General features: G+C 43.4%; 1 protein-coding gene across 1 annotated transcript; it reads left to right on the forward strand.

The window, feature by feature from the left end:
- The first annotated feature begins 141 nt into the window (after positions 1-141).
- On the forward strand, positions 142-25961 carry cenpe (centromere protein E). The gene is made up of 54 exons (XM_063495549.1): positions 142-197; positions 1533-1642; positions 1737-1826; positions 1904-2022; positions 2110-2229; positions 2412-2493; positions 2587-2654; positions 2726-2800; positions 2883-2934; positions 3081-3168; positions 4454-4583; positions 4786-4905; positions 4984-5136; positions 5209-5362; positions 5466-5565; positions 7117-7480; positions 7557-7613; positions 7822-7989; positions 8097-8171; positions 8257-8328; positions 8664-8795; positions 8941-9118; positions 9198-9352; positions 9756-9902; positions 10098-10277; positions 10830-10946; positions 11038-11208; positions 11293-11439; positions 11696-11917; positions 12122-12196; positions 12289-12402; positions 12484-12600; positions 12697-12837; positions 12966-13199; positions 14563-14784; positions 14989-15063; positions 15156-15269; positions 15351-15467; positions 15564-15704; positions 15855-16088; positions 17452-17673; positions 17780-17875; positions 18288-18368; positions 18952-19077; positions 19170-19352; positions 19439-19648; positions 19933-20145; positions 20332-20535; positions 20808-20984; positions 21081-21181; positions 21320-21417; positions 21543-21678; positions 23602-23969; positions 25776-25961. Exons 1-54 carry the CDS (start codon positions 142-144, stop codon positions 25850-25852), a joined length of 7578 nt encoding a protein of 2525 aa, XP_063351619.1. The 3' UTR covers positions 25853-25961.
- Positions 25962-27342: the final 1381 nt, after the last annotated feature.

The following is a 27342-nucleotide window of genomic DNA, read 5'->3' on the forward strand; positions in this document are numbered from 1 at the left end:
ACACACAAACACAAATGGTCCAGTCCACGCGGAGATGTTGGCCAATCAAACGTCACGAGCAAAAATTCAAACTGAGAAAAGCGCGTTGGTCTTCCTGCTCGCATTTTGTGTTGTTTTTGGAGATAGACCGAAGGAGCGAAGATGACAGAGGAGTCAGCGGTAAAAGTCTGCGTTCGAGTCCGTCCGCTTATTGCGAGGTGAGCCTAGACGGTGGCGCCGCCGCGTTAAAAATTCCCGTTAACTGTTGACATTGCCCCGGTAGCATTTTGAACTCGTCAGTTATTTCAACCTCAGAGTCGGCTCTGGCGCTAAAGTGTTAGCAGTTAAGGCAAGTAAACATCGCGTCTCTTTAATGAAGTTTCACAGAACCAGGAAAAAAAGCGTTCTTTGTTTCCACGGTGTCCCGACCAGAACAGACATGTCATACTATTACCACTATCAAGCAAGAAAAGAGTAAAAAGGAAAAAAGTTTCTGAGCTGAAAACGAGTGCGAGGCAGCTAGCAGACTGCGTTACCGGGGCTAAAAGGTGATTTCCGATGTTGCTGTGTGTTGTTATGTGTAATAGCTTTACATCATATCAGAAAATAGACTGTAGTGAACAGGATTTCTGAATGGATTACATATAAAGTAAAGAAACGAGCTGTTTTTCATCTCTATGACTGGGCTTTGTTGTACCCACATTATAATCAAGTCTTTTTTTGCTCACTAAAATATGCTTATAGAAATGTGATGTAATATTTCTCACAATTTCTGCTGCCTTCTTGGCCAGATCAAATCTCTCTTGAAAAACGTATTTTTAATGTCAGTGACATGTTTTGCCCGGGTAAATAAAATATATGTAAAAGACACTTTCCAAATATTGATTGACCTTATCTGACTCAAAATGAGTTTGACGTATTTTTGACAGATTATAGGTCAACAAGTGTTTTAGAAGAGTTTAATTCCCACAATCGCTTTTTGCCACAACACTGGAACAGCTGGCTGTGAGCTGATTCAAGGAGTGCCAACTTTGGGAACGCTCAGAAGGATCAGGGTGGTTTTCATATGATCCGCAGTGAAGTGAGAGTTCTCCGTCATTGTAAAAATGCTTGTTTGCTCCCAGCCTGTCCCCTTTGCAGATTTAAAAGTACACAGCAGGTGGTTAAATAACACTTGACTAACAGTGGTTATGTGACAGAGGCACAGTTTAGACAAAAGACAGCAAATACTCTTGGCAATGGGTTCTGCTACAACCCTCAATGCACCTCTTGCCTTAGCCCTGTCACTTACCTGGGCTCCAGACTGACACTAGCAGTAGATCAGCTTGTGACCCCTGAGGCTGGGTTTGTTTACTCCCAGACGCAAACTGTCGATGTAAGACAAATGTGTTGACCACTACAACATGAAGTGGTCCTGATTTTCTTTAAGATAATGCTTGCCTTGCTGATTGAAAGCAACAACAGGTTTGTTGATGCAGAGCAATACTAACCTGTTGTTAAGAAAGCATCTCACTGTTTGTGCTTATGTGTGTGGAATGTGTGTCTTTGTTCAGGGAAGAGAGTGCATCCGAGAATGCAGAGCCTGTCCAGATTTTCTGGAAAGCTGACGAGAAATCAATTCATCAGATTGATGATGGAAATTCCACCAAGAGCTTCAGTTTTGGTCTGTATTCAAACATACAGAAAAAATCAGCGATTTATTTTGGTTTTGTTTCACAGTAATGGGAATGCGAACACTAACTTTTCTCTGTTAACAGACCGGGTGTTTGCTGCTGATGAAACGACCAGTCAGCTGTACAATGACATTGCAAAGCCTCTGGTTGTTTCCACGGTCGAGGGATACAATGGTATGCGCAGGAAACGATGTTTGATCCCTCATTGGGCCGCATGGTTTCTTCTCTTACTTTCTGTGTTTGCTGCACAGGAACCATATTTGCTTACGGGCAAACTTCTTCTGGAAAGACCTTCACCATGATGGGGACCAGTCGCACCCCCGGAGTGATACCTCAAGCTGTGGAGGATGTCTTTCAAACCATTAAGAACGTAAGAATGGCGACACATGTTTGAAACTTGGTGCGGCTGGTATCAGTCACTTTTCATCCTAAAGGGTCACTTCTCTTTCAACCCAAGTTTCCCAAGAAGGAGTTCCTTCTCAGAGTGTCCTACATGGAGATCTACAATGAGACTGTGACGGACCTGCTTGTCGACAGCTGGAAAAGAAAACCGCTAGAAGTCAGAGAACAAATCAATGTAGGTTGATCATTTAGATGACTAGATTCAGAACACTACTTAGAGGTTTGGTTCTCAGCATTTCTGTGTTAATTCCAAATCGCTAGCAGTGATGTGTCTCAGACTCTAGGAGTGCTGTAATGCTATGAAGTGTAGTGTGCTGTTTCACATGAGCTTTGTATGTTAATGATTACTGTTTGCAGAAAAACATCTATGTGGCTGATCTGACTGAAGAGTTGGTTACATCTCCTGCACAAGTCCTGGCATGGATTCGGAAAGGAGAAAGTAAGACTTGCGATGAAATCCAAGAGGTTTTTTTTTTTTTTTCTTAGTACAGACCATAACAACCAGTACATTTTCTGTACCGTCCCTCTCCAGAGAACCGACATTATGGAAAGACAAAAATGAACCAGCGGAGCAGCCGATCGCACACTATTTTCCGGATGGTAAGAAGCATATAGCTACAGTCATGTGGGATTCTTTGGAAATGCATTTCTCACGATGGACTTTTTCTTAGATCCTGGAGAGCCGGGAAAGGAGCGACCCAGCATCAGGTGAAAGTAGTGATGGAGCCATCATTGTGTCTCATTTGGTAGGCTACCTCTCTTTCATCGTTGGCCTGGTTTGTCTTCTTTCCTTTGTTTGGTAGCTAACAGTTTTGCTTCATCTTGCAGAATTTAGTGGATCTGGCCGGATCTGAGAGAGCAAGTCAAACTGGAGCTGAAGGTAATGTGGATTTAAATCCAGCATTCTTTGTTTTTTGAATATGGTTGGATATCATGTTGGGGTAACCTTGCTAATGTATGCTGCAGTCTACACATTTTTCAGCAATCCAGTAATCTTTTTCTGCTTTATTATGTTCTGTGTCCTAGGTACACGTTTCAAAGAAGGCTGTAATATAAACCGCAGCTTGTTCACGCTCGGCCAAGTGATAAAGAAACTGACCGACGAAAACCAGAAGTAAGTAAATAATTGAGCTGACGTTTGGTACTCGATGTGGGAAATGCCACACACCCCGCAAATATGATATTGTAACAGTACTGTCCTTCCCTCACAGTACAATGTTGTCAGCTGCAAATTATTTCCTATTTTGACTAATAACAGAGTTATCTTATTTCATTCATATTGAAAATGTGACTGAATCATTAGCTTGTAGTAGCTTTGTCAAGATAAGTTGTCCCGTGTTGGATGGTTCTTTGGTTGAGCCGATTTAATGCAAGTTTGCTAGTTTGTTACCTTATCTCAGGATGGTTATGCGTGAGATGAGAGTTTGTAGTATTTCCAGAGTATTTTAATGGTCTTAGATCCCGCTTGAAGCAGCCATCAGAAGATGGGTACACTGGACATGATCAACAACAATACTCAAGTAGGCTGTGGTGTTTAGATGATGCCCAAGTGTTACGTTTTCATATTGTGTACTCCCATGGCATTCGGTATTGCAGCAGAAATCAGGCAATGTTTTTCCAATCTTCTATTGTCCATTTTTACTTTCACTTTTTAAACCCACGTGAATTATGTAGCCTTGAGAGTTGCGCCTGACGTTGCCCTCCTTTGGTCTTCTGTTTCACGGTGTTGTGCAATAGATGCTCTTCTCCACCTCTTGATTGTAATAAGTGGTTATTTGATTTGCTGTGGCCTTCTATCAGTTCCAAACAGTCTGTTCTGTGGCAACCAGGCATTTTCACTCAGAAAACTGCTGCTTACTGAATATTTCCTTTGAGATCTTTCTCTGTAAAACCTAAAGAAACTAATGAAGTACTCTGACCAGCTCGTCTGGCCATGGTGAAAGTACTGAAATCATTTTTCTTCATTATTTTTAGAACTTCAGCAGACCATACTGGCCTGCCTGCTGGGCCTAAATGTTGCTGCCATTTAATTAGATATTTGTGTTTTAAGAAGCTGTTGGGTTGTTGTCATCTGTGTTGATCCAGTTCTGCTGTTGACTGCTCGAGGGTTTCATTAAAATCTGAAGATATCCTTCTTTTAGCGTGATTCCGCCTACTTTGGCAAGAGTCCCAGTTTCAGATGGGTTGTATGCCTCTTCTTTCTCTAAATATAAGCGACGTCTCTGTGAGCAATGGGCTGTAGTTTTGTCTCAAATGACCAAAGGATGCGCTTCGAGTCCAATTTTTTCCAAAGGGCCAAAGAAGCCTTTAGAGATTTCAGCCACAACAAAAATTAAGTGTGTATTTGTGTTGAAAACTAAATAGAAAGTGCAGATATTACCTAAATATTTTCTCTTCAGGGGTTTCACCAACTACAGAGACAGTAAACTGACCCGCATCCTGCAGAACTCGTTGGGTGGGAATGCTAAAACTGTCATTATCTGCACCATCACCCCAGTCACTCTGGATGAGACCCTCAGCACTCTACAGGTAGGGAGAACATGACTGACTGTTATGTAATCCATTTCAAAAATGCTTTCAGATGAGAAATTGTGTAGTACAAACTTTATTGTCTTACACAGATGATAAAGTTTGTGTGAAATAAAAGTTAGCTGAAGCTTTGACGTGTGAACCACTGAGAACATAAACTGCTAAACACTTTAACCCATCTGCTGTGACTTCTTTGCAATAGTTTGCAAGCACAGCAAAGAAAATGAAGAACGACCCTCACGTAACAGAGGTGTCAGATGATGGGGCTCTGCTCAAAAGGTATCGCAATGAAATTGCAGAACTCAAGCGACGACTTCACGAGGCAAGTGTCTCCACTTTTCCTCTTCTCTCTCCAGCAGCACTGATCTGCACACACTGACCCATGCACAATCTCCTTCAGGTTTCTTCAGTCACGCAGACCAGTGTGACAGAGAAGGAGGTTCTCTCCCAGCTTCTCCAAGAGAAGGATCAGCTGCAGAGAGAAAAAGAGGGCCTGAAGAGAAATTTGGCCAATCTCCTTGTGACAAGCTCAAATCTGGTCCCAGTCCAGAAGGTAACTGTGCTGAACCATGAGCTGCAGTTCTCTGTATGTTTGGTTTAATCACAACATGTGTTCTTTACCAAGATGCCAAGCCGCAGGGTTACTTGGGGAGGAAAGATGGTAAAACTTGGCCATCCATCTGCCTGTGTGGGGAGTTCCTCTGACCTCAGCTTTGCAGAATCTTTCACTCAGAAGAGAATTCGGTCAAACCTCTCCTGCCTGATGGAGCTGGGTGAAGGTAAAGAGGAGCACCAAGGATGAATATTCATGCCACGATGGAATTTTGCTGGGGCGTTATTTTAATTTTTTTATTTTTTCGTATTCGTGCTCTATTTTAACAGACGATGAGGACTTTGAGGCCAACTGGGGAATTCCCGATGAGCCGTCAGATGAAATGGAAATGAGTCGAAGCTCTGTGACTGTTCGTAGCTTTGGAGACAGGTACGTGTCTGAGCAGTTCTGTCACCAATGAAGTCTCGTATTCTCAAACTTAAAAGCCATATCAGACACCAATCATTTATTTGTATTTATTATCGAACGTGCCTGTGGGTTACCCTCAGTCGTCCAGAATTCACTTTACCCACTTGAAATGAGGAGAAATGCTCCCTTGGTCTGTACTGCTGCATTGTATTGTGATGGGTTAGGGGCCTTCTACGGCCTGTCTTCTTGAGATTGTGCTGGGAGACACAGCAGCCGTTCAGGCAGTGACATGTATTGATGTGCCAACCTGGAGGAGTCAGACTATCTGTGAAACCTCTGTGGGGTCCATGTATTCCCTTGTGCTACTGACTGTTGCCAAATGAAAAAGTAGTGAAGGAATGTTGTTGTTGAGTCAAATGTGTTGCCTGTGAACAATCAGTATTAAAAAGTCTACTTATGAGTGGGTGCTGGTATTCCTGTTGTGTCCTTTAGAAGGAAAAGAAAGAAACTTGGATACAGCAGAGGTTTTTTGTGCTCACTAGCTGAAGTTTGCAGAGGGAGTGTTCGTTGCTTCTTTCACCGGACTTCTTTTGAACTATTAGTCTGTCGGTTGCTTAATGGGCAATCTTCTGAATTGTTAAAGGGCTTTGACAAGTCAGTAAACAGTTTCCATGGTAGCAACAATGGCTCTTGACTCTTTTTGCTGGCGTTTTCTTAAGCTGCAGCAAATTTACTTCTCCGAATCACTATAGACAGGGTGAGGTGCAGAGTGGTGTAAATGGACTGATTCTTATTTAGCACTTTTAACTCTCCGTCTCATACAACATGCCACGTTCACCCAATGCTTTTAAGTGCTTTCTAACATTCCCACACATTCATACTCTGATGGATGCATCGGGGAGCCAGGGATCGAACCACCAACCTTTCCAGTCAGTAGATGACCTGCTCTACCTCCTGAGAGTTTAGCAGGACTCTGGGTCTGAGTTTGACTGTTGAAAAATTGGCATATCCGTTTCTTAGTGTCAGTCAGAGGTTTATGATGTCTGTGGTCTTCACTGGAATGTGTTTGAGCTCATGTGGTCCATGAAGAAGGACACTCTAAAGTCCAGTCTACCAACTGCATGACTTTGAGAGGTCTGACAGATCTGTGTCACCCCAGCCCCAAACATTTGTGTTGTTCATCATGTAAAATAGATGGCAACACATTTTTCATCACCTACTTCCAAGGTGCACGGAGAAGAGAAAGATCTGATGATGTGAAGACTCCTTCACATCATTCTCCTTTCCGCATGTCTTAAAGTAACACATACTTTATATTAATTTATTTGCATTTTGTGTGTAATTTTGAGTAAGTACAGGAACATTAAAAGGGGGAGGAACAATATAAAAAGAGGTCCACCTGGACCCTGATTAAGGCCACAAGCCGGAACGTGCCGGTCACTTAATAAAGCTGTTCCCTAATACTTCAAGTGCCGCTGGAGTCGTCGCATCATGTGCCATTACTGTGTGCTGGTGTGTGACATAAACATGTCCCGGTTGCTTTTTTTTTTTTTTTTTTTTTTTTTTTAACAGTCCCAGAGACTTCATGTCTCCCGATCGGCTGCAAGAACTTTCAGGCAAAGTGTCTAGTCTGGAGATGCAGCTGGAACAGGAGAGTCAGGAGAAAGAGGCGGCCCTGTCAAATTTAGATGTGTTAAAGGGCAGAGTGGCAGAGCTGCAGCTGCAGCTGGAAACAGAGGTGCAGCATAGACAGGAAGCACTGGAAAAAGTGCAGACTGGAGAACAGAGGAGAGCAGAGCTGGAAGCGCTGCTGCACACTGAAGCTCAGCAGAGGCTGGAGGCCACACAGAAGGCTGACACGTTGGAGCTGAGAGTGACTGACTTGGAGAAACAACTGGGAGAACACAGTGACGCAGACACTGAGACAAATGAACAGGTATGTTGTGTTTGACTCGGGCTCTGTCTGCCAAGCGTCACATTATCATCACTCGTCTTAATATTCTGTTTTTCAGATGAGAAAAGAGTTTGCTGAGACCATCCAGTTTTGTGAAACTTTGGCGTCAGAGAAGGTAAGTGGAAGGTGAAGAGGTTAGAGCAGTTAAAGCAAATATCCTACTGCTTTCTGTAAAGGAGCAGACGGATTTTCAAACAAAGCCCATGCTGCACACTGCTCTAAACTCACTCTCAGCTTTCTTAACACTCGAGTGTTGAAAGCCCTCGGTGCAGTCGTCTGACGTGGAAACTACGGCGTTGTTAAACTGGATGATACTGTTGCAGGACTTGGTGGCTGCAGAGCGAGACTACCTGAAACAGGAGCTGGGCATGTTTATAGAACAAATGGAGCGTCTGGAGAAAGAGAAGGCTGCTGTATTACAGGAGCTAGAGGAGAAGAGGGAGATGGACGAGTTCAAATCTCTAGAAGAGGGGTGCAGGAAGGAGAACGAGGTAACGAGGAGAACTTTCTCAGATCCACTGGCAGCAAAGTTTCACGGAGCTGTTTATCAAATATGTTTTCATCTCACTATGTTCACTTTGCTTCTGAAAACTTGCAGAAAGAGTTAGAAAATGAAATTGTAAGCTTGAAGAAAGCTGTTGAGTCCTCTGAACTCCAGCGCATGCAGCTCCAGGTAAGATGAGTGGACGTGTAGAGTTTATTGATCTGAAACACTTTGATTTGATTTGTCTTTAAGCTTTTGTTTCTTCTTTTGAAAGAATGAAATCGAGACTCTGACTGAACAGCTGAAGAAGAAGGAAACAGAATTTGCACATGAGATGGAGAACCTGGTACGGCCAGTATTTCTGTCACGTGACGTGGAACATGTAGATGTGACACTGTGCATCTGTCACATGTTAGAAACCAGTAGCACCTCATGCTCAGAGCATCCATCCGTCTGGAGCAGTAGATGGGCCAACACTGCAGTGTTACAGATGTGTGTGTGTGTGTGTGTGTGTGTGTGTGTGTGCGTTTAATATCAGTTTATGTCATTAACCTGGAATAAACCAGGCTGTTCTCACGCAAAGTGAGGCTAACATGTCTCATCTGAGCGCTGACAGGGTGCTGAAAGCAGCAGCAATCTAACGACGACACAAGCTAACTGGTTCGTGTTTTCTTGTTTCAGGGCAGTAAGGACTTGGTGCAGGAGGTGCTGAAGCTTCGCCGCTCTCTGAATGATGCAGAGCTGCTGAGCAGAGACACAAGGAAGGAGTGGGCTGTCCTACGCAGTCGCAGCATTTCTCTGGAGGAGACAAATGTACGTAATGAAACACTAAAATGACAAAAAATAATTTTTTTGCAGCACATCTATACTTATTTCAAAAATATCCCAGGAAGTGTGAGCCAGCAATGGCAGCTGTAAGCGATTAATGCATCTCCTGCTTTTTGACGATCTCGTCCAGGTGACTCTGACTGCCAGCCACGAGAAAATGGAGGCGGAGATGAAGAGTCTGCGTTTTCAGCTGGAGACGGAGAAGTCGCGTTACAGAAAGATGCAGAGCGATCTCCAGAAGGAGCTGAATGTCGCATTTGATGAGAACACCAAGCTCACCACTCTGCTAGATGGCAATGTGCCTAAAAGTAGGTTTCCACGTATTGCGTTTATAGACTGTAGCCCGTCATACGAACCTGCCCCTCGTAACATCTGCTCCTTCTCCAGATCTGATTGACAGCATAGAGCTTGAGAGAACCGTGGCCAATCTAAATAAAGAGTTGATGGCATCTCGTCAAGTGGAGACAGCCTTGAGAGCTCAGCTAGATGAGCTGGCTGCATGTCAGACTCTCCCAGATAAAGTGGACGCCTTGGTAAAGCAGGTGAGGCCCAAATATCCTCTAAAGCACTTTTGCAGAGGGTCATAACTAGCACCAGAGGTTATTCAAACAAAAAGTGAAGCAGCTACTAGGCTCTTCATTTGCTGCAGCTGCTGAGACAAATGTGAGGACAGGTACTTGTTCGGTGTACTTGGTGGAAACATTTTAAAGTACAGGCATGCTATAATATGTATATAATATATATGATATAATAATGAGTCAAAGGGAAAGCCTTTCAGTGAGGCTGAGGGAAGTGTCGGCTTAGTCATCCAGGATAAAATTCTCTGGATTGGGCTTAAAATGATACCAAGTATAATAGTCCTCCAGAGTGTGTGCAGTCATGTCTGAAGAGACAAAACCTTTATACGTACAGCTTTCCAAACAAGTTTGTCATGTTTTCCTTCAGCTTGAAGGGAGTGAGCAGGAGCGAGGAGCTCTGGAAGGAAAACTGAGCGAGGTGCAGCAGCTGATCAAGGATTTGGAGGAGAAGCTTGCTGACAGCGAAGCTTCCAGAAGCACTGAGGAGGAGATTAGCAGAGAGCTTCAAGAACAAGTATGACACTGATAGCTGCTCTTATTACAGCTGAGCACATGTACAGCCATTAGCCCATCAACAGAAAAAGAGTTAAAATCATTCGATAATACAGTTTTACAGTTTAGCTGATATCATTCAACTGCACATGTGAGTGTCTTGAAGACTGTGATTCGTATAGCTATGACAAAAACAGAATTGTATGTATTTATTTAGATCAGCCAGTTAAATGAAGAACTTCGGTGTGTGCAAGCTGAGAAAGCCGAGCTCCTGTCCGAGCAGAGCACTGCTGATCGGAGGTTTGCAGAGGAGACGGAGAAGCTGGTCTCTGCTGTAACATCTGTGACCACAGAGAGAGACGAGCTCAGGGTGAAGCTGCAAGAACACGTGGACAAGGTGAGAGAGTGGTCAGCTTTTCTGTAAGAAATGTAGGACAACCAGATAACACTGAAATCTCTGTGAATTGCCCCTTTACTGCGGTGGAGGCGTTTGTGGGTCCCGGTAAACTCAGGGGTCTTAGAGATGGTTTGAGAAGTTCAGTCACTGGGGTGGAGCTCAGTAGAGCTGGTGCTCCTCCACATCAAGAGAATCCAGCTGAGGCAGTTCAGGCATCTGACAAGGATGTCACCTCAGCTGGTCTGGGTCCTACTGCGAGGAGCCCCAGTGTGGACCCAGGAGACGCTGCAAAGGTTCCATCTCTCGACTGGCCTGATCTGACCTGTGTTTCCCTGCATAAGTTGGAGGGGGAGGTCTGGCTCCTCTGCTTAGACTGCTGTCTCGCTAACCTCACCTTAATGAGCATGAAAAAAACAGTTTTCCGTTTTATGAGGCCTTCTGCTGACATGTTTATCTGTTCGGATATGAACTGTGTTGTACTTGTACTTTGTGACTTTTGTGTGAAAAGCGATACACGAATAAGTTGTTACATGATGTTTGCTTGTTTTCCAGGTTGCTGAGACGCAGGTTGTTCTACAGTCTGTTCAGGATGAGCTCCAAACACAAAAAGAAAAGAATTCAGATCTCGTGAAAGCTCATGAGCAGAAAGAGTCTGATTTAGGGGAGAAGGTAAGTGATATGTTATTTCAGGCTTGTTGCTCAGTGTGTGGACTCTAAATGAGTCCTCGAGTCAGAGTTGTGACAGCTGGAAATGTGACAGATGCTGAGGCTATCACAGGAGCTGCAGTGTGTGCGAGATGAGAAAGAGGCTCTCCTGATGACGACCTTTCAGAGGGAATCGGAGGATGTGGAGAAGCTGAGCGCTACCTTGGCTTCTCTCACTGCTGAGAGAGACCAGCTCAGGACAGACCTGCAGGAAAATGTGGAAATGGTAAGTTGCTGTTTCTACTCTTCCTTCGTGCTACTGTTCTTCTATCAGGTTTGTGTCAAAGCAAACTTTTTTTTTTCTTTACAGATGATTGAGAATCAGGAGGAACTGAGGACGGCCCTGGAGCAAAACCGCGAGCAAAAGAAGCAGATCAAAGAGCTAGAAGCACAAATATTGAAGCTGGATGGGCTTCCCAGTGAGCACAATGATAAGCTGGTGGAACTGCAAACACATGTAAGACTTTCGGGGTGCTTTTCTGTGTAGCATGCATGGTCAGGAAGATGTGCCGATCTAATATCATCTCTAACCACACCTAATTATAAAAGTCAATTTTTCAGTGACTGCTGCCTCTTTTAAGTAATAAAGTATTAAGCACATGGGAAGATGGTACATTGCAGCACTACAGAATGCACAGATGAAACTCTTTTGTGTGCTTCAAAATGCAAGTGGAGCTTGTTGGGGTTGTTTAAATGTATGTTTTCGCTGACAGATAAAGGCTTTGACTGAGGAGCTGGAGAGTGTGAGAGCAGAGAGAGACAGTCTGCTGTCCGAGAAGGAGCTCAGCACTCAGACCACCACCAAGGAAATGGAGAAGCTGCTGTGCAGAGTGACGTCTGTCAGCGCGGAGAGAGACGAGCTGCAGGAGATCCTGGAGGGTCTGAGGCAGGAGAAGCAGCAGCTCCAGGCAGAGCTGGAGGACAGGGTGGAGACGGTTTGTAATCAGTCCATTTATTTATTGATTCCACCCCCTTTTTAAACACAGGCATGTGTTTGCTTAGCAGTAGACTGAAACATTATCTTGAGATTTTTTTTTGACAATAAGAGAAATGTCACTTAGCAGACAGCATGCAAACCTGCCTGTTCGGGGGCAAGAAATAAACAAAAGCCTTGCTCTTTCCTTTCCCCGATTGAGCAGCTGCAGGGTGCTCTGCAGGCTGTCACAGAGCAGAAGAGCCAGTTGGAGGGTGATCTGCAGCGTAGTACAGTCACGGTGAGGGTTTTGTTCTTGGTCACACTGGGAGTGTCAAAGATTTTGTCTTTCATTTGTTGAACAAATACATTATTTTCTCCTTTTATTTTTAGGCTGCTGAGACTCAAAGTCTCATGCATTCCCTTCAAGAGCAGCTCAAAGAACAAAATAAAAACTGCGATCTCGAAAGAGTTAGCCAAGAAACGCAGGCTCAGCTGAAACTACAGGTTTGTTCCCTGCAACATGTTTCACTAAGCTGGATAACTGCTGTGCCTTGGAGGTAATTGACCATGTTTTCTTACTTTCAGGTCGACGAGACCAACTGTCTTCTTCAGTGTCTTCAGGAGGAGCTAAAGGAGCAGAAACAAAAGCTGTGTGATCGTGTGCAACTCTATGAGCAAAAGGAAGTAGATTTTACACAGCAGGTGACTTACATTGAATAACATTCATCATTAATGAATGAAGTTTTTAAATTTGCTCTTTTGCCTACAACAATAATTTGGCTACCTTCCCTTTAACAGATAACGACTCTCTCTGAGGAGCTTGACAGCGCCCGAGCAGAGAGAGATGCCCTGGTGCTTCAGAAGGAACAGACCGAGAGCAGACCGAGCAGTGGCAAAGATGCAGGCAGTACCCTCCAGTTACAAGAGCTCACAGACCAGGCAGGACTATTTTTCTATACTTGAATTATTCTAACATGTGTGCATCCCTTTGTTACATTCAGCCATCAATTTAATCTTTTTCACTATTTAAAGTCACAGTTTGGACTAATCTTTGTGTTTCTGCACAGATTCGGAGACTGACTGAGGAGCTGGAGAGTGTGAGGGCAGAGAGAGACAGTCTGCTGTCTGAGAAGGAGCTCAGCACTCAGACCTCCACCGAGGAGATGGAGAAGCTGCTGTGCAGAGTGACGTCTGTCAGCGCGGAGAGAGATGAGCTGCAGGAGATCCTGGAGGGTCTGAGGCAGGAGAAGCAGCAGCTCCGAGCAGAGCTGGAGGACAGGGTGGAGACACTGCAGTCTGAGGTCTGTGATTGACAGCTCCAGCTTTTCTTCTCTCCTTCTCTTCCCCTTACCACCAAACAAGTGGCAGCAGATGGTCGCCCCTCGCTCAGCCTGCTTCTGCTGGAGGTTTCTTCCTGTTAAAAGGGAGTTTTTCCTTCTGTCTTTTGCAAAGTGCATGATGATAGCGGCTGTCTTTATGGTACAATATGAAGCCACTTTTCTGCACAGTGATGTGTGTTATATAGACACATATTACTGTCCACATCAACTGTGATGAAGAAGTAAATTCAACACATGCACAGTGATGAGGAAAATGTCCTCCTTCATAGAAAACAACATCTTTTGTGGTTTTTTAGCTTCATCAGATTTTCAGACTCCGTACTGTTAGTTTCACTGATCCATCTACATATTAAGTGTAGTGATTCTCCCAGGACTGATACAGGTGTAGCAGTCCAATAGTAGCGTTTGTTAAATATCAACACTTCACCAGGTTCTTTTAATTCCTCATAGGCATCCGATGAAAGACAAACACACTGCTCAGACCATTTAACACTTTTATTCTCTCACAAAACACTTCTAAAAGGGAGATGCGTCCTGCATGACGCTCTGCCACAGATCTTGAAATGGCGGCGCATCCCTCACAGTTTTATTATCAGGTGTCCCATTCTAGTCTAAACGGCAGCATTTCAGTAGATTTCCACTAAAAGATGGTTCCCTGTTATCTACTGCTAAAGACAAACGTGGGTGAAGGTCTCCATCACTCTACTGCTAAAGGACATGTAGTCTAATGCCTTTATTCTCAGGGCCGCGTCCACTCAATACTACACTATATGATTATATGACATTTTGACATGGCATAATATAAGGCACAGCATTAAGGCACTTCAGAAACTTCATTTTAACACTTTCTACTGTACTTCATGTATTTGTTTATTACTGTAAGACTCGCTGGTATTCACCTCGCCCACTGGATTAATGTCTTTCTGTCCTTCCCCCCATCCATGCGACCGTAAGGAATAATACTGGTGACGAACGTGTCCCTGTCTTATTCCACGCTGCTAACACCAATACAATACTTTCTGACCTCAGGAGGTTCTCAGTCGGTCTTCTAGCATCCGTAGATCCTAGTTTTCACTGGGAGGTGTTGTACTGCCACGTTAGCTGCGTTTCTGTCTCATGGACTTGTTGTAGTCTTTTTGGATTTTCTCATATTAATGACATTTAGTTTTATGGTGTCCTCAGTGCAAGAGGAGCTGTTTGTCCAGAAAGACAGGGTCATTGATCTGCCTGTGTTCTTTAAATCAGCAGGTTCATGTCTTATCTTGCTTCTGTAAACATCAATGAAATTTAATTTAAGTCAAAAAGCCAATCCTGTCTTTTACAGATAAGGACTCTGACCGATGCATTGAAAATGGCTGAAGCAGAAGGAGCACGGCTGCTGTCTGAGAAGGAGCTCAGCACTCAGACCTCCACAGAGGAGATGGAGAAGCTGCTGTGCAGAGTGACGTCTGTCAGCAAGGAGAGAGACGAGCTGCAGGAGATCCTGGAGGGTCTGAGGCAGGAGAAGCAGCAGTTCCAGGCAGAGCTGGAGGACAGGGTGGAGACGGTTTGTAATCAGTCCATTTATTTATTGATTCCACCCCCTTTTTAAACACAGGCATGTGTTTGCTTAGCAGTAGACTGAAACATTATCTTGAGATTTTTTTTTGACAATAAGAGAAATGTCACTTAGCAGACAGCATGCAAACCTGCCTGTTCGGGGGCAAGAAATAAACAAAAGCCTTGCTCTTTCCTTTCCCCGATTGAGCAGCTGCAGGGTGCTCTGCAGGCTGTCACAGAGCAGAAGAGCCAGTTGGAGGGTGATCTGCAGCGTAGTACAGTCACGGTGAGGGTTTTGTTCTTGGTCACACTGGGAGTGTCAAAGATTTTGTCTTTCATTTGTTGAACAAATACATTATTTTCTCCTTTTATTTTTAGGCTGCTGAGACTCAAAGTCTCATGCATTCCCTTCAAGAGCAGCTCAAAGAACAAAATAAAAACTGCGATCTCGAAAGAGTTAGCCAAGAAACGCAGGCTCAGCTGAAACTACAGGTTTGTTCCCTGCAACATGTTTCACTAAGCTGGATAACTGCTGTGCCTTGGAGGTAATTGACCATGTTTTCTTACTTTCAGGTCGACGAGACCAACTGTCTTCTTCAGTGTCTTCAGGAGGAGCTAAGGGAGCAGAAACAAAAGCTGTGTGATCGTGTGCAACTCTATGAGCAAAAGGAAGTAGATTTTACACAGCAGGTGACTTACATTGAATAACATTCATCATTAATGAATGAAGTTTTTAAATTTGCTCTTTTGCCTACAACAATAATTTGGCTACCTTCCCTTTAACAGATAACGACTCTCTCTGAGGAGCTTGACAGCGCCCGAGCAGAGAGAGATGCCCTGTTGCTTCAGAAGGAACAGACCGAGAGCAGACCGAGCAGTGGCAAAGATGCAGGCAGTACCCTCCAGTTACAAGAGCTCACAGACCAGGCAGGACTATTTTTCTATACTTGAATTATTCTAACATGTGTACAGTCAGCAGGTTTAGTGTGTGCATCCCTTTGTTACATTCAGCCATCAATTTAATCTTTTTCACTATTTAAAGTCACAGTTTGGACTAATCTTTGTGTTTCTGCACAGATTCGGAGACTGACTGAGGAGCTGGAGAGTGTGAGGGCAGAGAGAGACAGTCTGCTGTCTGAGAAGGAGCTCAGCACTCAGACCTCCACCGAGGAGATGGAGAAGCTGCTGTGCAGGGTGACGTCTGTCGGCGCGGAGAGAGATGAGCTGCAGGAGATCCTGGAGGGTCTGAGGCAGGAGAAGCAGCAGCTCCGAGCAGAGCTGGAGGACAGGGTGGAGACACTGCAGTCTGAGGTCTGTGATTGACAGCTCCAGCTTTTCTTCTCTCCTTCTCTTCCCCTTACCACCAAACAAGTGGCAGCAGATGGTCGCCCCTCGCTCAGCCTGCTTCTGCTGGAGGTTTCTTCCTGTTAAAAGGGAGTTTTTCCTTCTGTCTTTTGCAAAGTGCATGATGATAGCGGCTGTCTTTATGGTACAATATGAAGCCACTTTTCTGCACAGTGATGTGTGTTATATAGACACATATTACTGTCCACATCAACTGTGATGAAGAAGTAAATTCAACACATGCACAGTGATGAGGAAAATGTCCTCCTTCATAGAAAACAACATCTTTTGTGGTTTTTTAGCTTCATCAGATTTTCAGACTCCGTACTGTTAGTTTCACTGATCCATCTACATATTAAGTGTAGTGATTCTCCCAGGACTGATACAGGTGTAGCAGTCCAATAGTAGCGTTTGTTAAATATCAACACTTCACCAGGTTCTTTTAATTCCTCATAGGCATCCGATGAAAGACAAACACACTGCTCAGACCATTTAACACTTTTATTCTCTCACAAAACACTTCTAAAAGGGAGATGCGTCCTGCATGACGCTCTGCCACAGATCTTGAAATGGCGGCGCATCCCTCACAGTTTTATTATCAGGTGTCCCATTCTAGTCTAAACGGCAGCATTTCAGTAGATTTCCACTAAAAGATGGTTCCCTGTTATCTACTGCTAAAGACAAACGTGGGTGAAGGTCTCCATCACTCTACTGCTAAAGGACATGTAGTCTAATGCCTTTATTCTCAGGGCCGCGTCCACTCAATACTACACTATATGATTATATGACATTTTGACATGGCATAATATAAGGCACAGCATTAAGGCACTTCAGAAACTTCATTTTAACACTTTCTACTGTACTTCATGTATTTGTTTATTACTGTAAGACTCGCTGGTATTCACCTCGCCCACTGGATTAATGTCTTTCTGTCCTTCCCCCCATCCATGCGACCGTAAGGAATAATACTGGTGACGAACGTGTCCCTGTCTTATTCCACGCTGCTAACACCAATACAATACTTTCTGACCTCAGGAGGTTCTCAGTCGGTCTTCTAGCATCCGTAGATCCTAGTTTTCACTGGGAGGTGTTGTACTGCCACGTTAGCTGCGTTTCTGTCTCATGGACTTGTTGTAGTCTTTTTGGATTTTCTCATATTAATGACATTTAGTTTTATGGTGTCCTCAGTGCAAGAGGAGCTGTTTGTCCAGAAAGACAGGGTCATTGATCTGCCTGTGTTCTTTAAATCAGCAGGTTCATGTCTTATCTTGCTTCTGTAAACATCAATGAAATTTAATTTAAGTCAAAAAGCCAATCCTGTCTTTTACAGATAAGGACTCTGACCGATGCATTGAAAATGGCTGAAGCAGAAGGAGCACGGCTGCTGTCTGAGAAGGAGCTCAGCACTCAGACCTCCACAGAGGAGATGGAGAAGCTGCTGTGCAGAGTGACGTCTGTCAGCGCGGAGAGAGACGAGCTGCAGGAGATCCTGGAGGGTCTGAGGCAGGAGAAGCAGCAGTTCCAAGCAGAGCTGGAGGACAGGATGCAGATGGTAAATTAGTGCTGTTCTAAAGTGACCAAGAACAGGAAGAGCAGCCTGGAAACTTGATGCAGACCGCTCTGTAGCACTTTGATCACCTTTTCTCTTTCATCTGCAGATCTCAGCCATCCAGGACAAGCTGAGTCAGCTGGAACATCTGAACATGCAGCAGCAGTCTGAGAGAGGAGAGGAAGACGCCAAGCTGCAACAAGACGTAGGTCCCAGTCATTTTCTGCTCGTTTCGACTGTGGTGCTGTTAGAACTGAGAGCGTAAATATGAAGCTACACTACCAGATGCTTACATTAGCATGAAAGCTGTGGGGAAGCTAGCCCGACCACCTACCACTAACACACATTTATTGTTACAAATGCATGCCGGCATTACCTGCATAAGTGTACCCTAACCTCTGCAGCCTTGCCAACAAGGAAGAAGTGCATGTAGATTTACTGAGTGCTCTCGGTTTTTGATCCTCCAGCTGGTGGTTTTTGGTTTTTGACAATTATCTAAACATGGATGAGCCCCACTTTCAAAAACTTTTCCATTGGTCTAAATGGGTTCCATCCCAGTTAGCACTGTTGTTAGCTGTGATGCATGCTCACACCTCGACCTGCTCTGTTTTTGTCAGATACTGCAGCTTAAAGAGCAAGTTCAAATGCACACAGAAAGACGCGCTCAGGCTGAAAGTGAAGCAGGTGCAGTGCAGCAGGTGAGTCTTTGCTCTCATTTGTTTTCTCTTTTTAGAACCATAACTTTGGATTATGATAATGCAGTCCACAGCTCCTCTAATCTGCATGCCAAATTATCCTTGGGCAAGACACTGTAAATAGTGTGCGGGTGACTGAGACGTGTGATGTAAGCACCAGTCCATTTATGATTAAAAGCTGAGGACTGAGTTGGAGAGTGCTGATACTCCCTGTCTTGTATGGCAGGGACACAAACATGGTGCTCTGTTCAGTATTGCTGTAAAACAGTGGTTCCCAAATTGTGAACTGAGGCCCCTAGTGGGCTGCAGTAATAATGCCCCTTTTCCATTATTCCCGACTCGGATTGACTGGGGGGAATGTGTGTGAATGCATTCATCAGAGCTCAGGTAAAGTAGAAAGGCACTATATTTAGGTGGACTGGAGGGAATCTTATATTTTGGCAAGCTTGTCAGAAGTGACATTCTTTAAAAGAGAGAGCTTCTATGCAGATGAAAAGCTGGAATGTCAGTTACACGCAAGAATAAATCGCTGGCATAAAGTTGAGGATGGCTAAATGCTGACTGTGATTTTTATTTTTATTTCCAGTTGCTCAGTGAAGCGAACACAACCATCTCTGCTCTCAGAGAGCAGCTCAGCAGGTCAGAGCCGAGCACCAGCCCGGCTAAGGAGCTGCTGTCGTCACGACTGCAAGACTCCACCAGACAGCTTGAGGTAACGGCTTCATTGATTGCTCTGCAGCTCAAATGTCTTTCTAGCATGCAGTGTGATCATAACTCTGATGCTACCTGGTTATGTCATTTTAGGAGTCCTTCAAAAGGTTCCAGCAATTCATAGACACTTGTTGTAGTTATGACAATATAACTCAGGACAAGGGCCTGAGGGAGCGGCGTTCCCTGAAGCATCCTCTTCCCAAGGCCACCAAGGATGCCTATGATGCGGTCTTTCAGCTGGGACAGTCAACTGATGAAAATCTCAGGAAAATTCAAGTAACTGGTTGTAGTTTGACTGTACTACAAAATGTCCTAAATGTGCTGGTCTTTGAATGAAGTCATCTCTGGTCCTTTTCCCACAGGAGCTGCTGCGTGTGAAGGCACTTGGCTACAGGAACATTTTTGAGGAGCTGGTGAAAAAAGACTTGGCCGTCTTCGAGGAGAGACGGCTGCAGGATGTGCTTCTATGCAGAGCGCAGGCGCCCAGCCACTCTGTTCAAGTCGAGGGCTTTGACACACTGTGGGAGCAGAGACTGCCTGAGCTGCTGGACAGGAGGCAACTTTACATGGAGGTGAGCCTTCTGCCTGCCCCCTGAAACACTTGGACGCTCTCTCTGTCCCATTCAAAGAAACCAGCTTCTGAGAAGTTGGAGAAGAAGACTGTACTTTTCTGGTGTCTACTTTATCATTTTTAGTCACGTGGTGTATAACAAGCAGGCAGCAGCTGTATTGTCAGTCTTGCCACACAGGTTGTTACTTGTTGAAGCTGGAGACAGATTTGATTTTACTGCCTCCTGTTCATGTGCATCTGCTTCTCCATCACTGGTACTTTATGGTGACTCTGCTGATTTTGTAGAAAATGAGCAGCATTTTGGACAAGCTCTGGGACAACATGACCTCCTACCTCCATGAGCTGAAGGGTGAGATTCAAGAACGATTCAAGTTCAATAAGCAGCTGCAGGTCCTGATCACCAACCAGCCAATTAGCTTCAGTGGGCTGGACAGCATCCTGAAGCCGGAGTCTGACCGCAGAGCGGCGGGGATACAAAGCAAGAAATGTCTTCTGCAGGTCAGTTGACGTGTTTGACAAAGATTTCTCTGAATGGATAATTCCAGCTCTCAGAGTGAATCAAATGATTGGCTCTTAATCTAGATGCATGTCACAGACTGCTTTGGGGATTGGTTAGTTAGGATTAGAAGGAATCTTTTAAATGATATTTACCGCATTGCTTTTTTTTCCACCTACCTCCCACAGGGTATCACTGATGAGCAGAAGGGTCCATTTGAAGAGCTAAAACAGCTGGAGGCTGAGGCCGAGTCTCACCTTAGGGAGGTGAAAAGTAAAAGTTCCACTTTGCTACAGGCGCTGGAGGAGGGAGCGCTTCTGACAGTCGCAGCTCTGCTGAAGGAAACCCAGCAGCTAGCTTCTCAGCTGAAACACGCAGAGGAAAAAGTGAAAGTGTGTTTGCCACACGGTTTCTTATTTCTTTCCTACTCTTGTTCAAAGAAGTTGAAACATCAGTTAGTACTGGGTGATGTGTTCCTTCATTACCATGAAAACACACAGTCTCTCTCACACACACACGCTTACAGACACCAGCTTGCTACTAGAAATCAGAGCATCCAATGGTGGATTCATTCACCACCCAAACTAGTCCCCGACCAATGCACTGTTTGTTTTGGTGAAGTTGAGAGCCACAGACGATAATGAAGAATGTGTTTCACTTTCAGGCTCTGCGTATTCAAAATGAGCAGCTGGAGGAAGCACACATCAAAGCTGATGCCAAAGTTTCCAACCACAAAGAGGCAACGCAACTTCTGCAGACTGAGCTGCAGGACAACCGTGCACTAGTTGAAGAGAAAGAGAACACTATACAAGCTCTGAAGAGCAAAATTCGAGAATCTGAGGTATGTTGGTTTCATATAACCACGCAGCTGCACTTCATTTTGGTTATCTGACGAATGAGTAGCTGGTACGATGATCTTTGTCCTTCCTTGGTTCAGAAAAAATCATCACCCAGTGTGGCTGAGCTGGAGAAGCTTCAGACCAAGCTGTTGCAGTTGGAGATGAAGCTCAGCTCAGCATCCGACGAACACAAACGAGAGTAAAGAGCTATTGAATTCGTTCTTACACTTCTGTTTGTTTAGTTTTTCTCCACTGTGGTTTTCAGAGGCCAGTGGTGTCAAGACCTGTGGGCTGCTGCAGGACTGCTGACTCTAATGACCGGCATTCTGTCTTCCAGGATCCAGGCGATGAACACACTGTTGGAGGAAAAAGAAGAGTTACTGAGGAAGCTTAAAGAGACTTTGAGAAAATCCCAACAGGAGGGAGAAGAGTCGTGTAAGTGTCAGCGCTGTGCATGTATATCTGCTTACAAACAAAGAAATCTGACAGATGAATAACTAATTCAGGTGTAACCATTGAAAGAGGAGCATGTTTAAATGATGCATTCATGTTGGAATCAGTCTTGCAGGGTAAGGACCTTCATGCCAGACTGACCAACCCCAGGAGTTCTGTGGTCAGCAGCAGTATTCTGATGGAGAAATCCAAGCTGGAGAAGGAAGTCAGCCAGCTTCACATGAAAATCACAGAACTGGAAAGGTAACGGCATCAGGACTGTCTTTGCAACCAATACAATCGCTACGTGTGTTTAAAGTAGAAAACACTTTGAGTGATGTTTTTACTGCTGTGGAATCATTAACATTCTACACACAGCTTGTGTTACTGTGGCTCTTCTTCCAGCTATCATGGACATGATGACTGAAATGCCCGTCTTAGCAACTGTTATTGATTTGAGTTGACTGTAACAGTGTTTGGTCGGCGGTAACATCAAACATTTTAGCCCCCTCTTTGACTCAGAAACCCACTGAGTGATTAACAGCAATTCTTCTTGCTGTGTTTTCTTAATTTCTCTTCTCTACTATCAGCAGATTGTACTACCATCTGCATACGTTGCAATGCCTTCTTTAGCACACGCAGCAGGTCATTTGTAAATCTGACATACAGTAGAGGACCTAAACACTCACTCTGAGGAATCCTACATTATAATGATTGGAAATTTGATGGTGAACTGTAAAAATACTTGAAATAATTTGATTAGTCATGCTTTAATGCCATATGCAGACATTTTAACAAAGTCTGAAAGTTTGGAAGCAGCATTAAAATTTAATATAATAGTACCATTAGTATAGCATTATTAACCTTCAATCATCTTTAAGTAGCTTAAAGCTGACTGACCTATTTTAAATGCATGTTGGAGTTCAGAGTTTTTATCATTTTACAGTGAAATGATATAAAATCTGTTTGAGTGCAAATCTCCATTTGTTCCAATAAGACACTCTTTTTTTTCCTTCTTCTATTTTTTTGTAGTAAAGGAGTAACATTTGTAGATCAACTCCTTCAAACAGGGAAACACTGAACTGGTATAAGATCTTGAAACGCTACTTTCCATATTTACTTCTGTCCTGTCTATGCATATGATGTCCCTGTATTGCTCCATCAATATCATCTATACCTGCACTGTACTGTTAAAAGTATTCACTCGCCCATCCAAATCACTGAATTCAGGTGTTCAATCATTTCCATGGCCACAGGTGTATAGAATCAAGCATCTAAGCATGCAGACAGCTTCTACAAACATTTGTGAAACAATGGGTCGCTGGTATTAACACAAAAATGGGGAATGACATCAACTCTGCCATAAAGTGGTAGACCAAACTTCATGTGACCTTCAGATCAGCTTGAAAGAACAGTGCATAGAGAGCTTCATGGGTTTCCATGGCTGAGCAGCTGCATCCAAGCCTTAGATAAACAAGCACAATCCAAAAACATTGGTTGCAGTAGTGTAAAGCACATCGCCACCTTTTGCATTATATTTATTTATACAACAAGGTGTATATGATGCATATTAACATAACTGCTGCATTAAAAGCTCATTTGAAGATATCGCATATCACATCCATCTTTGTGGCGCATCGGCCGATCGTGCACCTCTTTATTTTTGTAACTTGGTGCGTTGTACGTGGCCGTCGCACGCGTATGATCTTAAAAATGGAATGACACTCAAGTTCATATGCATTTTTATGCTGATTAAGAATTTCTTTAAGAATGACCCATGTTACAAACTGTCTCAATCTCTTACATTTCTGGGATTTTTGTTGTTATTGTTTTTTTGTGTTATTTTAGGTTTTCTCTTCTGTTTCTTTCTAATTGGTTTTGCCGTACAGTTATCCTCTGAAACTGGTTTAGCAACATTAATAGTAATTAAATTATTTCCAGTTAGACAGATCTACTCTACATGTACTCTCTAAAGACAACAGTACAAGTTAAATTCTTGTTGTGTCACTAGGATTAAGATCTGATCAGATATTTAGACAAACTGTCATTCAGATGAAGCCAGTTGCTGTCCTGATAGCGGTTTGGTTTGAACGCTCACTCCACAAACACAGATCACATTCCATAGTTATCACTTTGTGACATAAAAATTGAAGTTGAGCTCTAATCACTGACTTCCTTTCTCATCAGTGTGGTTGCCAGTCAGCAGGCTGAGATTTCCAAATGGAAGAACAGAGCCTTCAAACTAAGGGTGAGGAGCAAATTAGAAGAGGACAAGCTTCAGTCACCTAGCACTCCCACCAAGAGGGGCTTTCCCATGACCTCTGACTCCTCCAACCTGCTGAGCTCACCTAAAAAGTTTTTGATACCTGCCATGAAGCTCCTGGACACTCCCAGGAAGGGTTTGGAGTCACCCAGAAAACTGCTGGATTCGCCAAAGGCCTCTCTCCTTGAATCCCCCAAAAGCAGATTCTTTGATGTGGGCGGAAGCTCTGAGACACTGTCCAGAAACTGTCCCAAGCAGTTCTTCGACAACTCGAGCCTCGGAACCATTCCAGGTAAACTGCAGCGTAGGCTACTTTGTCACATTCTTTCAAAAGCTTCAGAATATCATAAAGATGTTGGCCGTTTGTTTTGTCAGAGGTTTCCCGTGTTCCTGGTACAGCAGCTCCAGAACAGGGTAACAACGTATAACATGTGGGGATGTAGGGTTCAGTCACTTGGGGTATACTAACAGAAGCATGGGTTAATGGCACTTCACCGGTCTTCTCAGAACCACAATCCCTATAACATGTTCTTCTGCCATGGTCATCTTGTTCAGGGGGGTCTGGTCCCATTCATTTGAGAATAAATCCCAAATAATAGCAGGAGGAATAACGCTACTCCTGTGGGAAGTTAATTTACTATAAGTACCTCTTAAAAATCAGCTGTGACAGCTGTCTTGACTCTCCTGACGCCATATTAAAGGGAGCATGAAATACTACACACATAAAAGCTAATGAGCCCTGCTGTAGCACTGTCTGTGCTTAAAGTTAGTTTTAAAACATGTTTAGCTCCATCTTCTGTTAGTACAGAATGTGACTGACATGTCCCCTTTAAGTTAATGGTTGCTAATGTTAAGTGAGTCATTTGAAGAAAGACCTGGGTGTATTTATCAGTGGGCTATGTCACTGAACATGTTTGTGCTCAAAGTGAACACGTTCACTGAGCACGACGACAAGAAGAGACTTGGACTCTGATGATGCATCTGAAGCTTGTTATTATAAGCTAAATTTTGATGGAAGGACATCTGATGATAAAATAATGTTATTATTTTTAGCAGAACATCAGAAAAAAAATTGCAGTGTTTTAAAACATTATAGAACTCTATATTTTAAAGTATTCCATAGTAGAGATGCAGTTTTTGCATTTGTAACAAGCAAAAATCAGCCTTCTCAGAGACGCATGCATTAGGAGACCCGGTTCCCTGTGACCAGTATAGTAACTCTTACAGCTGCACTTTAGTGGGTTTTGTGGTGACTCAGTGGCTTTGTGTAACACCAGTTGCGTATTTATGTGTACTACTTCTACAACTTTTCCCAAGAAAAAAGGCAAAATTATATTTGAGTTTTCATCTTTTTTGTTTCCTATTGTCTTTATTAAAGGCAGAAACGTGTCCAAACAAACTGCTCGAGTTGGGCTGTCAGCTCGGTGCTCGACTTTTCCTCCATGATGTTGCCATGTCACAGTCACGTGTCAACATGCAGTACTATGTTAATGAAGGCAACAGTACATAATGAGGAAACCATTAACAGAATTTCAAACCTCGACTTCAGGCAGGTGTTTTATTTATGAACATGAGTTGGGTACACTCCTTTTTGCATGGAAAAAAATGATTGAAAACCATCATTAACAACATTACAGCGTTTTAGAGTAGCCATCAAACAGTGTAGATATGTAAATGAAAATAAGCCATTAAAAATTATTTGTCTAAAATATGATCCAATAAATAAATCACACTCTGACATTGTGGTCTCTTAAGGTTTAAAGGTTTCAGGGTTGGTCTGCAGTTTTCTTGCAGACAAACAAAAGCTAAAAAGTCAGCCACACAGAGATGCGCCATGTATCTTCACCTGCTAATCGCATGTTTGAAGTCTTTTAAGATCAGCAAGTTAGCTGTTGTTCACTAACACCTTGCTGTACATTACAGCTATCTGTAAATCAGTGGAGGAGTGTGACATCACTGGGTAGGACTGTATGATGTCACTAGCCTCTGCACAAAAACAGATCAAATTAAGGAGGGAATCTTTAGATATTTCTAAAATTCCCATTAATGCTTCAGTATTTGTTTTTCATTTGGTGGTGTTTCTCTTGTGTATTTACAGATGTTACTGTGGACACGGACAAAAACGAGTGGTGGCCAAAGTCTCCAAAACAGGAAGAAATGTGTAAAACACAATAACGTGTTTGTAAAGAACAGTATTTTCACATTTTGTTTGTAATGTTTATGTACTTTTATTTCCCACTTTCATTTTTCCCTTTTCATCCTGTTCTAAGAAATTTAATAAATGTGTTTAATAAGGTGCTTAAATGGTGTCTCTGTTACATTTCAGTCAACTGACCTTGTTCCAACAAGTCTACACTGTGAACGATGTATCTTAGCTTAGCTCTAGTAATGTTTTAGATTTATCAGCTTCTTTAGGTGCTGCGATTTTAAACAAAAAAAAAAAACTGAACATTGATCAGAATAAGAATATGAGTCAGCAATGGCAAGTTTGATTTACTCCACTAAACCCAAACAATTGCAGAACCAGATTTAGGATGGTCCTAAATGTGCCTTTGTGCGCTGGACCCTAACAGAACATGTCTTCCATCTGTGGTTTGCCATTCGGAAAAACTCCCTTTTAACAGGAAGAAACCTGGAGCAGAACCACTGCTCAGGGAGGGGTATCCATCTGCGTCAATTAAAATGCAGAGTTGTGTATCAAAGGTTTCAGATTTGCCCAGCAAACTTTTTTTCACTTCACTTTTGATGGCCTGTCACTTAAAATTGGCATATTACACTGTTTACTCTAATATTTCCAGAGTCATTTTCAAATTCAAAAGCATTCTAATGTCTTACTGGGTATAAATGTACGCTGTGACCACAGACCCCTCTGAAACCTGTGCAGCCCACAACTACTGTAAGTGCCCTTTTTAGTATTGCTCTCAGCAAACGGGGAACGTTCCCCAAAGGTTCTCTGACAGTCACACTTTTGTTCTAGGAACATTGGCTGAAGGCTGAAGTGTAAACCAGAATTCTGGAGGAGGGTGGCAGAAAAAGCCTGCTTTGCTTCCACAGGCCGTCATTTTAAAGAAGCACGTGGCCTATAAAATAAAATAATCTGATTACTTCTGGAAATGGAGCTTTCCTCCTGCTTGAGGATCGATTTCTGGCCAAAGCTTTCCCTCCATGATCACTTATCCATGTATTTATGGATCATCTTAATGGCTGAAATGGACCTTTAAACACAGTCTGATCAATTAATATAACTTTATCTGAAAGGAACACTCTTCGTGCAGGGGAACAACTTGACAAGAAACAAATTTAGAGGTTCAAAGTTCAGCTGTGTGTTAACAGGCTGCTCTTAACATTAAAACATGTCATGAATATGAAAACAAATCATGAACATGAACTGTGCCACCTATGGCTGTTTTTGAAAAAAAAAAAGTGTTGACCCCGCAGAACACCGTATTTTGCGCCAGAGAGTTGCGCCTTGAACGCTCCTTTGAATGGCGGAAAAAGCGGCGTTTTTCCCAGGCGTTCAAGGCGCTACTCTTTGGCGTAAAATACTGCGTTCAGTCGGGGACAAGTTCTGACTTATTAAACGGTTACGTAATTTCGTAACCAGAAGCGTTAAAAAAGTGGCGAATTTTGGCCTAGATGGTTTGCCATACTATGGTAATAGAAGG

Source organism: Pelmatolapia mariae, linkage group LG15 (assembly GCF_036321145.2).
Source record: "Pelmatolapia mariae isolate MD_Pm_ZW linkage group LG15, Pm_UMD_F_2, whole genome shotgun sequence".
Lineage (NCBI taxonomy): Eukaryota > Metazoa > Chordata > Actinopteri > Cichliformes > Cichlidae > Pelmatolapia > Pelmatolapia mariae.

What these genes read in the sequence shown, in the direction of transcription:
- cenpe (XM_063495549.1), top strand. Translation starts at nt 142, where the DNA reads ATGACAGAGGAGTCAGCGGTAAAAGTCTGCGTTCGAGTCCGTCCGCTT. An exon ending in CTGACCGACGAAAACCAGAA is followed by an intron (nt 3,169 to 4,453) that starts GTAAGTAAATAA and finishes TTTTCTCTTCAG; the next exon opens with GGGTTTCACCAACTACAGAG. An exon ending in TGGAGACACTGCAGTCTGAG is followed by an intron (nt 16,089 to 17,451) that starts GTCTGTGATTGA and finishes TGTCTTTTACAG; the next exon opens with ATAAGGACTCTGACCGATGC.